We start from the raw sequence: 15,127 nt of genomic DNA, 5'->3' as shown, positions 1-15,127 counted from the left end.
AGGGAAGGGCAAAAAATGTGGATTTTCTAGATTGCAGGAGCAACACATCCCTAATGCCAGCATTATGAAAGGAATAACTATACACACTTAACATTTACTTAAGTAACTGCTATTATAGAAATAATTGCATGCTCAAAACAATTGATAAAGACTATCTAAGAGTAAATTCACCGAAAGAAAATCTTTAGTTTTAGCACCATTATATTACAAAGTTGCATACAACGTATTTTCATTTTTAAATTTTTAACAAACAAGAAAGACAAGAATTAAGGCTCCTATCAACTTTGAAAGAAAATGTAGTTTGCCTTTAAAGGTTATTTGCAGATTAAAATAAAACAAATCTGAAAAACAAGCATTTCCCTGACTCCTTCCATTTTATCACCTGTATGATTAAAGCTTAAAAATCATACAAAGATTTTATATATATATATATATATATATATATATATATATATATATTTTTATATAATATAACACTACCATTAAAAAAAAAACTTATACAAATATTTGTCTTTACAATGTTAAAGGAAAACTGACTGACACTATTGGAGTTCATCAACTGCCCATCAGGTCTAGTGTCTGGCTTTTAGAATAGAAATGTGAAATCATTCTGACCTTGTGGAAAAGATTTTTTGCATAAGTCTCAATGCCTTATGATACGAACAGGACAAAGAATCAATAAAACCAGTGAACTATGAAAGTAAAATGAACTTTAGTTTCTACAACTGTAAATTGGGGGCAACAACTTCAACTAAATGCCTCAGAGTTGCTGTGAGGAAACTGCTTTATACATGTTAAAGCATTACAGATATTGAGATATTGTAATTGCTTCACCCTTGATTCATATAATTTGTCTTTTTGAAGGGTGAGGGAAGTCTGATTTGAAAAAATATATATATTCAATAGTTAGGATAACAAGGCCCACTCTCCAGTAAAGCCCCCAAAAAAAATAAAATATGGTTTCAGCTGTTTTCTTGCCCACTAGAAGGCCTAAATTCAAAGCTTCTAACTGTGCTGAACTGTCATTCTGTATATCATAGACACGATCATTTTGGTAAGTCAGCAGGAGTATATGCACTCTGTAAATGTCAGAAGTAAAATGCATCACAATCAGAATTCTATAAGCCATGGCAAAGAGCTCAGAATTTAAACATTTAAAATGTCTAAACTACAGGTCAACTCCTTATGTTAGAAGAAAGAAATCACTATTTCTATATCACATTCTACAGTACACACTAAACTGAGTTTTGTGGCAAAGCCAACCAAACGACTGTTTTTCATGCCTTTGACAAAGAAACATATATTGGAGAAGAAGAAAGGTCAAAGACTTATCAAAGTAAAATCAGAAGAGAGGGACATAAAGAAAGAAGTTTTGTGCATACCCCCTCTTCCTAAGGGTAGGAAATGCATGTAACTATTTTTTATGTGTTTATGTTTTTGTTGAATCCTTTTAGTCATATCCATCTTTCTGGGAACCCATTTGTATTTTGTTTTGACAAAGACAGTAGAGTGGTTTGCCATTACCTTCTCCTACTCTTACTCTTACTCCTTATTCTTATACTGATGAAATCATAGGATCAATCCCTATGTATATGCTAAGGTCTTTGGAGTTTCATATTCTCCTTTTCTGAATGTCTTTAAAAGATAAATTCTTATCAATTAAGATTAACTATAGTTCTGCTCAAAGGCAGGAGAAAGGATTCTACCAGAGGTCAGCAAATAGTTGCCTGTTTTTGATCTGAGAGTTAAGAATATATTTTACATTTTAAAATAAGGTGTTTTGTACTTTAAAATATTTTTAAAAACTTCTTCACCTGAGGGTACAAAAACAGGCAGAGCTATAATGTTCCAACCTCTAGACCTATGACCTTTCCATAGCTTTTCCAGGCCTGATATTCAGGCTTAAGGCAGCATTTATTGGTTTACTAAGTAATGATTTGAAGCCTGGATAGAACTAAAATCATGAAAAAGTAAATCTGAACTTGAATCCTAGCAATATCACTTATTAGCTCTGAGACATTGTCACAGACATTCATCTTTGCTGAACCAGAATTCCCTCATGCACAAAATGGGGAAAATACCTTAAAAGGTTGTTATGAGAAGTGTTCTATAAAACTTTAAATATGGTACTATAAGAAAGATATTATTATCACTTTTAGACCTTCATTGGACGTCTTCAAGTAGAGACTTATCCAGTATACTTGTCCAGTATGTAAATATTCTTAATTAGATTCCATGGATACCTGGGGAAGAATGGTAGTGAACATGACAGAGGGCTGGTGGACTGGAGAGGGAAAAATAATATGCCTTTACTTGTCATTCATCTTTAATGGAAAGTTAGCATTTCCTTCTATTATAAATGTAGGCAATAATATTATAAATGTAGGCAATGACATTAATTCTGAGAAGCGATCCATAGTCTTCTTATAGATAGTGAGCTGGCACAGTGAAAAGAATGCTAGACCTTAAATCAGGAATAGCTGAATACAATTCCTACTACAGACACTTATAAGCCACGTGGCCCTGAGCAAGTCCTTAACTTCTGTTTACCCTAGTTTTTCATCTGTAAAATGTAGATAACAAGAACACCTACCTTCTAGTGTTGTGGTGAGGCTAAAATAAGATTTATAAAATAATATAATAAATAATTGTACATCATATTTACAAATACAATATAAATAATATAATACATAAACATATAATAGGTAGGTAATAAAATACATATAAAATAAAATGTTTTGAAACTTTAAAGCACTATATAAATGTTAGTAATTATTATTCAGCAGATTTACAAGTATGACATCACACAAAAATAAAAGTTAACAACCTCTCTTTTAATGGACTGGGTGGCTATTTTGAGCTTTCTTCAAGCTCCAAAATTCTGTCACTGTTATGAGTAAATATAATGACTGAATCAAATGGTTTGGAGATTTAGAAAATATATATCACTATAATAATTCCCCATATAATCCCAGACAATAAGTCATTTTTATATTAAAATGCTTTTTTCAAAACAAGGTACCACCAGATTTCTCGGCAATGAAACTTAAGGCTACATAGCAACTGAAAAACAGAAACCAGTATATGTGACACTATTCTTCATTTGTCATTGATGATATAGAGGAAACATCAGAAGGCCTTAACCTAATTTTGGTTCTAATACATCATTCATTCATTCATTCATTCTCTCTCTCTCTCTCTCTCTCCCTCTCTGGCAAGATTGGCATAAAAACCAAATGGTGACATGACTTCTTGATTTGGCTTGCAGTTCCTAGCATATTGCCCTATTCTTGCCTGGGATACTCACTATTAAACTGTGAATTCTTTGAGAGAAGAGACTGATATTTCTTGGCCTTTCTTTGTATTTCTAGCATTTAGTGAAGTGCCTGGCACATAGTAAGCATTCAGTAAATGCTTGTTAATTTGATGTGACTCAAATTGATGCTGTATGATGATAATGTGCTTCCAGTTTACCAAATGAAATGTTCTTCATACTCAGTGGCAACACTGATGGATTTTGCTGACTTTTCCAAACTAGAAATTCTCTTCTTCAAAATTATGTTTTGACTATGTGCATGGAAAACCTGCATAATTATTTTGATTGCTGCAATTTTTCTTCCTTATGTTTTTAATCTCCCACCCACTCCCCCCAAAAGTCTACGCAAGGGAAGTTTTGAACAGGCACAAAAAGTAGAATAAAAGTAAGGCAAAACAAGCAAAAACCTAAACATACCCTTTTCCTTGACAAATTTCTATACTGCATTTAAGGGCCAGGTTTTGTGAGGTCCATTGCTCATTCTAGTTCCTTCACAGTCAAAGATCACAGAACATGCAGTGTTAGGGTTGGAATGTTTCTTATAGATTATCTAGTTAATCCTCTCATTTAACTACAAATTCAACATGCTGTCTACTATAACATATTTCTTTAGTAAGGCAAAAATCCACTTTCATTTATTAAACTTATCTAAATAGGCAAAGTAAGTTGTTCTATTTTTTTCTGAAATGTTGTCCAATCCTAGCTAAAGGTGTCCAACCCACATATATTTTTTAAATTAAAAAAAAAAAAAAGGAACTTGACTTTCAACTTAACACTTATTATTTTTCTGCTATCAATTCAACGAAATAAAAGTTACCATTAACAAAAGGCAGAAATACAAAATTAAAATAGAAGCTTAATTACAGGTAGTAGGGTTCTAGTTTTTAGAATATTTAAAAACTTAAAAAGGGATTGTCATTCTTTAACAAATTTCAGAATATCAAACCATCTCCAATAATAAAAAAATGATATTTTGTTTTTGAGATCTTCAGCAGCAACATAATATGCCTGGATAAATCAAAGGTCAATCCAGAGATGAACCGAAAGTTTCTGGAGAATGCCTTCAAAGTAAGAATATACTTTCATCTAAAAATGAAAAAAACTGAGAACTTTAGACTTAAAATAAAAAATTCCTAAATAACATGGCTAGTCCCAAGAAACCAAGAGCTTGACTATAAACAAATAATATTGCTTCTATAAAACAGAAACAAATAAAAAAACAACCAATTGGGGAAGGTAGGTGGCACAGTGGGTTAAGCACCAAACCTGAATTCAAGAGGAACTGAATTCAAATTTGGCCTCAAACACTTATTCCCAAGCTGTTGTGACCGTGGGCAAGTCACTTAACCCCAATTGCCTCGGGGGAAAAAAAGAACAACTAATTTATGGGTCTCTTTTCCTTATATTCTATACTCAGGAAGAGCTCTAGAATGAGAATATGGATGTAAGTAGAGCCACTCATTGCTTTTCTGAAAAATAAATGAAATATAAATTTAAATTCATAGGAAAAAGTTAATCCAACAATTACTGGTACTGATCATAAGAAAAAAATTGTTTTGGTTTCTAAAATATTTTTTTCATTGTTGAAATAAACAATGGTTTTCTGTATTTCCCATATGGCTGTCAGAATTTTGTATTCTACAGTTCTATAACTATGCTGATACTTATGAGAGCTCTGCAACACAAATATTCTTAGATGGTGATGGAAATGAGTACCACCAAAAGAAAGACTTCTCAGAAAAATTGTCCTCTAGATTTCAAAAAGTTAAATTTAAGACAGACATTTTTAGGTTAAGTTCAGTAAAATGAACAATCACCATTGATACTTTAAGACCTAAGGCATAAGTTGGAGAATAAATTAAAAAGAAAAAAAAAGCCCACAGATAATGCTCAGGGAGAAAAGGGAACAAAATTTAATTTTTGTGGATTTTAGACTTAAAGTGAAAAACAAATATCTAGAAATGTAATAATATTTCCAGTTTACAAAGCACTATTCCCTTTAAGGACATTATGCATTTCTGCTTCTAACTAATTAGTTGAACAATTTTTCCTGTTTGCTTAGAAAAAAATAGATGAACAAATGATGATTTTATTTTCATAGGACAGAAGTTGGTATTATTAAGGATGATCTGAATTCATACCTTTAAGAACATACATAAAATAAAATTAAAAAAACAAATTAAAACAAAACATTACTACAAACACCTCAATGTTGAATGAGCAATGAAAAAAAGAAAAAAAAAACGTAAATGGATCTGAAAAGAGCTATTTTTGATTGCAGAAGTTTCGTTTTGCTTCTTACATACTTAAATATAGTGATACAAGTTCCCTTTTTAAAAAGACTCTGAGTTTATTCATTTCTATTGAGTACAAAGTCAACAAAGGTACAGATACTGCTGAAAAATATATGTCTGTTGGATAGCTTTTTAAAAAGTGTGGGGTTTTGTCTTTATTTTGGTGTTTTACTTTTGTTTTTTGTTTTTTTTAAACCTACAATCCATAAATAACACAACTCCACATTCAAACAGCTTCCCTAATCTAAGCACCTATGTGGAAAGAGTTAGGGGAAGGAAGAATGAGGTAGAGAGAAAGGGGAATGAGAAAGGGGATAGGTGGGAATGATCTTTGATGCCTGGTCTGCTTCTGTTGAAGGTGTAGCCCAAGTTAGAAGGCCTAGCGCTGGTTTTGTTGGGCTCTCTAATATGCCATTCCCTCATGGCCTCTTGATTTAGGTGCCAGGGCATCATGCCATGCAATCAGAAAAATTCCTGAGTCCTCTGAGGATTACAATAATTGTCATGAAAGTGAAAAATGAAAAGTATCCTTCAACTTCCCAAAGAAGCTTGCTCATTGATGGCCTATATCTGATTCTAGAAGACCAAAATGGTATGGAATCATTTTCCTAGAATACTCAGGCCTTCTATGGAAAATGCTACCATGAACCCCTTTGCAATAGTTATGGGCTGCTTCAACTTAACTACTGGAAGAAATTGCTGCCATGTTGCTTATTTCTGCTTTTTTGTGATGATGTGAACTTTAATGGAGGCTCCCAAACAACCTCTGTCAGGCTGCCATGGGATAACCACATTCTAAAAAATAGAAGCATAATGGGACAAAGCAGGAAGAGAAATGGAACTAGAATCAGAAGACAGACAGTCAAGTATTGACTTTGGTATTTATCAGCTATATAACTTTGGACAAGTCATGTTGGTCTTTTGATGCAAATCAAACAAGATTAGATGATTTCCATAGTTTCTTTTCCTCTTTTGGGAAAACTCAGGGATCTATTTTATTATATAATAGAGAAATACTTCTTTTCATGCTCTATCAGGTTATACCTTCCAAAATGGTCTGGTCTAGAATCTGGTAATGTGGTAACACACCATTAGAAGCAATCTACTAATAACATCAGACTGAGCAATTTATATGCTTAAATGAAAGGTTTTTAACACCACAATCTATTCCTTAAGAGTCAGTCAGATACCTTAAAAACCAGTACATATCATTATGTTTTAAAAAGAGAAATTTAAAAATACAAAATGTAATCCCAATCGAAACTCTGACATTACAGGGACATACCCATAATTTTTTTTTTTTGGACTTGACATTTTGATTGGGTTTTCTCTGAAATGAGTGAGTAGTTAAAAAAAAAAAATACTGTCCCTTATGGAGCCCATAGGAGTACATGTAACACTCATAGTAATATTTATTTACTTTATGAATTTATTACCTTTTAAATAACTTATTATCCAACAGACAATGTAATAATCAACATCTCTCCTGTACACATTGCAACATAGCATTTCATCATTCTTCAATGTAGAATTAGTCTATTTCTTTAAATCAAAGCACTAATTCTCTATGACTCAAAGGGCTATGGAAAGGCTGTCAGATATTGACAACTGGGAAAGAGTGAAAGAAAGCATTAGGGAAAGAAGGTAGGGGGTAGTAATATAATGAAAATAAGGGGAAACAGATAAACAACTCATATACTATACTTGTATCCAGGAAATTAAAAGAACCAGAGGAAGTCTGTGCCCCATTGGGTAAACAAAAGATTTACAGAATGTCACTGCATGATAGAGTTTACTGTAGCATAGAGGTATTACTTATGAAGATAAGATCACAGTTTCTTTGATATATTAAATCATATAATCTCCACCAGACCCAAGAAGCATTTCTGAAACACTTATTATGTGCTAGGCACTATGCTAAACAGCAGGCATATAAACACAAGCGAAAAAGAAACATAGCCCCTACCCTCAAGAAGCTTACATTCTAACAAAAGAAGATAACATGAAAGGACATTCAAGAGCTAGATGGGAAGGTACCAGTATGTGGACATGGTGAAGATGTATGGAAAGTCAAGAAAGGAACTAGAGTAAAGAATGAATATATCTGGCCTAAGCATTTCCTTAAAATAGAGAAGATGGACATTTTAGGTGGTAAAAAAAAAAACCTATAACAGTAAAATGTTTTTAAACCTTTAATACCACCCATATACACTGATCTTCAATAAGTTAATAAATCATATAGGTATTAGATTGTTATCCTTATGCTAAGGATAAACAAATAATTGTAGCTTACATATTTATCAACTTAGAAATAAGATTTTCTCAGATTACTACCTCATTGAGAAGTGTTGTACATGGTGGGCCCAGACAAAAGAGGTATAAATGATAAATTTACTAACTTCCATTTCCTCCTACAGACTATGACATATAGAACATTGAACATTAAGAATTGTGCTTTTCTAAAAGGGAACTCTCTAGGTCATCTATTTTATTCTCCCATTTTGGGTACAAATCCAATGAAACCATTGCTAATAAATAGATGTCTATTCTAATTTCCATAATTTTTCTTGGTCACATATTTTAGAAGGCAGAACCTGAGACTCTTCAGAATAGCATATGTACAGGTATCAGATATAACCTTCTATTATAAGTTTTGTAATTAGAGAAGTCCACTTCAGATTTCCCTTATAAATGAAGGTTTTATTTGGGAAAATTGGGAAACATTTAACTCATTAAATCCCTGGTTATCTCTCTCTCTCTCTCTCTCTCTCTCTCTCTCTCACACACACACACACACACACACACACACACACACACAAAGTAAGCACAGAGGATAATAACCACAACACAGAAAATTCATGATCTGTCTCTTAGCTGCTCCACCTCTTCCATCCGAAGGCCACATGCCCCTTTTCATTTTATGAAGTTCTACAGCTCTCCCAATGTCACTTAGGGATTTTTAAGACTCTTGCATTTAATATCAGAAGATCAAAGTGTTCCATTCTGTCTACCAAAGATAAGCAAAATTTATACTTTGGGCGGAAGTTTCAGAATGCACTGAGTCTCAGCATTTGTTTTACTGCCTTTTCCCCAAGAAGACAATGAAAAATTACGGCCATGTGGGACACAAACAAGTGGTAAATGAAATAGAGCCACTGTCCAATAAGAGCATATTTAAAGGCCTTGGCTGGAAAAATGTAAATGAGTTCTAAAAGTTGGTCTGGGAATTTTATGCAGGATGTTTACTAAGAAGATAGTTTGGTAAAAGAGAAAGATTGCTTTCCTGGCCATCAGGAAATCTAAGTTCTAGCTCCAACTTTGCCATCTATGCTATCATGGGCAAATTCTTTTCCTCTCTGGGCCTTGACTTAGATGATATCTAAAGTTCTTTCCAATTCTTGCATTCTGTGTGGTTATTGCAAGGATAATTCCTTGATACAAGGATAACATCTTGTCCAAAGTTCATAACTTGCCATCAATCAGTAAATATTTATGAAGTTCTTTCTTACCATGTGCTAGATATCACTTTAAGCACCAGGGAATACAAAGAAAAACTGAAAGTAGTCCCTGTATTCTAAGACCTTATATTCTTTTTAAAATTAGGTTTTTATTGATTTTTTTTTGTTTTTACACCACTTAGATTTCCCTTTTCATACCCTTTCCCTTTAAGCAAGTCATCTTTATACAAATAATTAATTTTTAAAAGAAAAATAGGAAGAGTAAAAAAAAGCAGAATTTATCTATATGTCAAAAACCTAAATATCCTATTTTGAGAAGGTCTGATGAAACTGTTCTCAATTGACAAAGCCTTCAACAATACAGTGTTACCTTCAAGTTCGGTGCTTGATAACAGGTGATGTTCTACAATACAGCTATAAACAAAATTTTATTTAGAAATTTACTACTTATTCTTCCCTGCAGCAGAGTGTCATCATTTAGCTTCACTCCATCCTATAGATGTGATGTGTATTATCTGGAATAGGAGGGCTGCCAATTTATTGCTATATATGTGTTGGAAGAGGTAAGAATCAGAGTAAAGAAGAATAAAAAAAATGATACGTCTTAGGATAGCATGATAATTTGCAAAAACAACAGGCAGTAGAATGTGACAAAGATTTGAGGGGATTCAAAAAGTCAGAGCATTCTTGAGCAAACATAAAAGGTCACTTTATGACCCTGTTTGGAGTTTTCTTGGCAAAGATATTAGGGTTGCTTACAATTTCTTTCTGAAGTTGGGGCAAGCAGGGTTAAGTGATTTGCTCAGGATCACACAACTAATATGTATCTAGAACATGAGTTTTCCTGACTCCAGGCCTGGTATTATATAAACTGTGCCACCTACTAAGAATAGGGAAACATAATTACTAAGTTATAGCATGAAAAATATGAAAAAAGGATTAAAAAAGGTAACAGAGAAGGTAGGAAGTAAACTACTCATCTGTTCAGGGAAATAGGGGAAAATCTTCTCTTATTAGTCCTATCCTGCATTCATACTAGAAAAGATGGAAATCTATAAGGTGAGTCCTGCTCCAAGAGCAATTCTCAGAGATTCCAAGTCTACAATTCCACATTTCCAATGGTGACTCTGCAGTAATGGAGCTGTCTGATCAGAATGATTTGTTATCCTAATCAGGAAATTGTCAGCATGACAATCAGAGACAGGACTTATTATCAAGAAGGAAAATATCTGAGCAAGAAACTGAATGATAAAAGACATGGACAGATTTTATATTGAAAATAGACAAACATCTTTTTTTTTGTGGAGAACAAGGAAAAAACATGTGATTCAGGGAATCTTCCACATTCGTTGAATAGACTTTACAAATATGAATACAGATTTATGTATTTATAGTAGAAAGGACCCTAAAAAGTCATTCAGTCTAACACCTGCATTTTACAGATGAGGGAACTAAGGTCCAGAGAGCTTAGCTGACTTGACCAATGTCATAAAAGTAATAAGTGACTACTTGACCTTGACAACTTTTTCTGATCTTCTACATTAGGTTTAAGTCAAATAGGTCAATTTCCTTTAAATATTTATCAGTGGCAATGAATTGAAAAATTATGTTCTATTTATTTCTTGAATAGTCTTCAATATTTTCTTACATCAAAACCACAGTATATAATATTTTTCATTATGTGCAAGTTGAAAGTATGAACAACTCATCATCTTTCATATCTAGAGCTGAAGAGATAAATTATAGAAAACTTGGCTTTCATTCTATGAAGAATCTCCCACTGTTCTGGTGACATTAACTAACATTTTCCTATCTGAGGGATGTGACATATACTTTAGTAGAGTTGATAATGAAGATGAATAGACTTATATTTTATCCATAGGGCATGCAACTGGATAATGGATACAAAGTATTAAAACATATCAGCTCAGATGAATAACAGACTCTGCCCCATATTCATTTAAAAGATTTCTACCACTTAAACAAGTGATCTGTATACATGCTTGGTCTCTAAATGTCATCTTCAATTGAGGGCTTGTTCTAGAAATAAATGTAGACAAAGGTTGGTTTCCAATTTAAAATCACATGAAAAAGAAAACAAAGAGGTATTATGTTGAAAAAGACAAAGCCCCCTCAGCTCTTGCACTCTGAATGTGATCTTATATTTGTCATACAGTCACAAGTCCCTAAAGGGACAGATGTGATCTACTAGACAGAATATAGATTTGAAGTCAAAATCATGGTTCAAATGCCAGTTTTTTTGTTGACAATCAGCAGAACCTTGCCCTATCTACTTCTCGATTACCTCAACCCTAAAAATGAAGAGTTTGGATTACAAAACTTGTATGGTTCTTGCTAGTTCTAGACCAATAACGCTATGATCCTAGTGTATGAATATGTAGATTAAACTCAAAAGGCAAAGTGGGTTTGTGTTCTGGCTCTGCCAGTTATTAGCTACAAAATCAGAAGCAAGTAATTTTAACTTTATAATTGCCAGTTTCTTTTTTATTTTGTAAAATAAGAATAATGATATTAGCACTGTCTAATTCAGAGGTTAGCCAAGTGTTCTATGAATGGAAAAGTGCTGATATAACTATAAGAGCCATAAAAAGAAAATGGGCTAGACTCAAAAGTTGTTTCCTGAACATATCAGGAATATAGAATATGAAGGACTCAAAAGTCAACTATTCCAAATTCATACTGCAAACAAGAATCCCTTATTATAGTGATTTCTAAGAAGCCCATATCCACCTTTTGCTTTGACATCTCCAGGGAAAGGGAGCTCATTATCACCTAGAGCAGACCATTCTTTATTTTCTGATAGCTTTGTTAACAATTACTTTATAATCATAAGCAATAATCTTTCTTTCCTCAAAATTTTTCACTGGAGATGACTCTGCTCCAGCTATTTCCACCTCAGCCACAGTGAGTTAAAAAAAAAAAAAACAAAAAAAAAAAAACAATAAGAAGGAAGGTTCCCCATTGCTATTATGTCTAGAAGCACCCCAACATATACTATCATATGACAGAGCCTACAACATTATTGTGCCTTACTAGAGAGGTATACTTCTATTATGATTATATTATTATTATCTCAGAGTTTTAAGTATGTGGACGATGTTAATGATTTTCCCTACAAAGGGAACTCTGATTTACATAAGACATCCTATTTATGGAGCTTGAAGAAAAGAAGGAATCAGATAATTATTAGAGTAGCTAGATATATGAGTGATGTTAGAATAAAAAGGATATTATATGTTATCTATAGAATGTTTGGTTTTAACATTTTAAATCATTATGTAAAATAAGTAAAAAAAGCATAAGAAAAACTAGACAGTTTCCTATAGTGAAATTTAGGAGAAAGAAATAGGAAAGGTGGGTTAGAAAAATCTTATAGGAAAGCAGCACAGACTAAGTTACTTCAAGTAATTTATTCTCCTAAGAACTATCAGATTAGGGGAAAAAAAAACACCAAGATATTAAGATTTAATTGTAAAGACCACGTTAGTACCCTGGATACTTTAAAATCAGCCAGAGTCAGGATAAACTAAAGTCCTTGATTTTTATTCTTTTTCGAAGGGAGAGGAGAGCTAGTAGACATAGGAATGTCCTCTTTCTTCCCCTACTAAGAGCCACCTTGCTCTTGTCCTATCCCACCCTCTAAATCCAGCCAGAATCTTTTTATACTCCAAACAGATCAGACCTGCACAGAGTAGTGGGCAGGGCCATTTTTTCTCCAAGTATATGCTAATAGAGTATTGTCCAATTGGTAATTAGCCTTAAGTGCTCAGAGGGCAGTGCACCAACTCAGTTTCAGTCCATTACATTTAATCAGAAGATGGACAGTCCTCCCTCCCCCAATACATTTTTCTTATGCTACATCCCCAGATAACTTTTCTTTTATCTAGTCATACTACTACCTGACAGCAAATGTTTCAACCAAATGGCCAAGTCATCAATAAGAGGAAATCTAAGACAACAAAGTGATCAGTAGACCTCTCTTCCACTCACCTCCCATAATCTTGGACTGACAATTAATAAATTCTGGCTTCTTGTCTGTGAGGTACCGCTGACAAGTATGATGGAGAATCTGGAAAAAGGTGCATTTTTCCGAAGCTGTGCTAGCCACCCACTGGTCAAAAGCATTTTCAAATAGCAAATCAAATTCTGCAGAATCCTGGAGAAGAAACACCAGAAAACTAGCATTTATTATCTCTTAAAAATAACTATTGTCAAATCATTGCTTTCTAAAACTGTAAAGGATCAGTTTGTTTTCTGAGAATTTAGTACTAATCACTAGGTACTATTAACATGAAAAGTACATGGAATGCTAGCTAGCTGGTGCAATGGGTAGAATGTTAAGACTTGGACTCAGCAAGAAATGTGTTTAAATCTTCTTTCAATTGTTTATTAGCTGAGACCTTGAGCAAATTACTCAATATCTTTCAGCCTCAGTCTCATCTGTAAAATAGGAAAAAATACAATATTATAATGATTAAATAAGAATATTTGTAGAGAACCTTGCAAAACTTAAAATATGTGTGTGTGTGTGTGTGTGTGTGTGTGTGTACATGTAGACTATTATTATTATCTTCATCACTATCATTACCATCAAATATCATCACCACCAAATTCATAGGGATTGTGGATATTCTTGGAGATCAGATATCATCAAAGAAAGGAAGCTTAAAATAATGGATAGAATATTAGTATGTGATCCAGGAAAGTCTAGGCTTAAATCGCATCTCAGACAACCCTAAGTCTCAGTTTACTCATCTGTAAAAGGAGGAGATTGAACTTGAGGAGGTGGCAAAGATCTCTTCTACTTCCATCTCTAGTCCTAAAACTATACTTGACTAAGAGCTAATTCAGGTTTTTTTGGAATGTGGGATTTGTAGTATTTTTTACTCCAGAAAAGGAATTCTCTGTATCCCATTTTATTAATCCTGCACCTAACCTTCTATCACCTCTTCTTTCCTGCCATGCCAATACATGACATGAATATCACCTATATTATCATGCATCATCATCAGCTATTTTCTTTCTTCCTTCCAGAGAAAAGATTGGATACTTCCGGTTGCATAACTCTATTATAAAAACCTTGACATTTTAAACCTAAATAAGTCATAATACAGAATCTCAAACAAATCTTGGAATTTTTGTAATTTTCTTAGGCAAACATAGCATTTCCCCTGCTGGCATATATTTAATGCTTTCTGGGCTGGCAGTGGGTTACCAGCCATGACCATGATTACCTGCACTACCAAAGGCAACATTTCTCCTCCAAATGGGACCCCAGTTAGTTCCCAGTTACATAAAAGATGAAAAACTTCAGATTTCTTGGGATGAGAAGAGCTGTGACCAGAAAAAATTTTGCGAAAAAAATGAAATAATGAAAAAGGCCTTGCTAATAAAAGGCAGAGAATAGAAAAAAATGTTTAAAAATCACTTTCTGAATATAATTCCTTTATTCAGCATTGAACATTTCACTCACCCGGTTAGGATCAATACCATTAACCTGACGAAGCTGATCAAGCATCCACTGAGACCTTCGTACAAAAGATGTGGAGCCTTCAAATTGTTTGACCTTTGTGATAGATGCCTGTGTGGGCTTTTTGTTTGTCACTGCAGGAAAAAATACAAACAAAAAAGACCATATCTGGTTAGTGTTTCTCTTCATTCACTCCAAAAAGAAGCATTTAACAGATACCTACAGTACATGTAGTATTGTGCTAGTTATTAAGGGATGAGGAAAAGAAGGAAAAAAAAAAAAGGTATGGTTCTGGAACCTGTAAGAACTTAACAGTATAGAGTGAGAGATAAAATATACACATGCAACATGACAAAGATAAAACAACATGCCTATAAAAGCAAAACTATAAAAAGCTGTGGTCCATGTAGAAGGCAGGCAGAAGTGAACGATTGATCAGGGTCAGGATAAATCAATAAGCAAGGCTGAGCTAAGTGTTAAGGGAAAATTGCATGGGTAGGTTGCGTGGGGGTAGCCCAGATTTTGGAATTAGCAACCAGTTTGTATTACAGTACAGTCTTCAGCAGTG

At 33.5% G+C, this 15,127-nt stretch overlaps 1 protein-coding gene across 4 annotated transcripts in view; it reads right to left on the bottom strand.

The window, feature by feature from the left end:
• Positions 1–15,127, bottom strand: part of STXBP6 (syntaxin binding protein 6) — a 331,516-nt gene that overhangs the window by 53,433 nt on the left and 262,956 nt on the right. For all 4 annotated transcript variants that reach the window (XM_023501242.2, XM_023501236.2, XM_003756129.4 and 1 more), the window contains 2 exons: positions 14,563–14,693; positions 13,080–13,245 (listed from right to left, as the gene is read on the bottom strand). In XM_023501242.2, coding sequence (XP_023357010.1) covers positions 13,080–13,245; positions 14,563–14,693 — 297 coding nt within the window. The remainder of the gene's footprint in view (positions 1–13,079; positions 13,246–14,562; positions 14,694–15,127) is intronic.

The sequence above is a fragment of the Sarcophilus harrisii genome, chromosome 2 (assembly GCF_902635505.1).
Source record: "Sarcophilus harrisii chromosome 2, mSarHar1.11, whole genome shotgun sequence".
In the NCBI taxonomy this organism is placed as follows: Eukaryota; Metazoa; Chordata; class Mammalia; order Dasyuromorphia; family Dasyuridae; genus Sarcophilus; species Sarcophilus harrisii.
The sequence above is the reverse complement of the archived record's forward strand: the minus strand, read 5'-3'. Positions and strand labels throughout refer to the sequence as shown.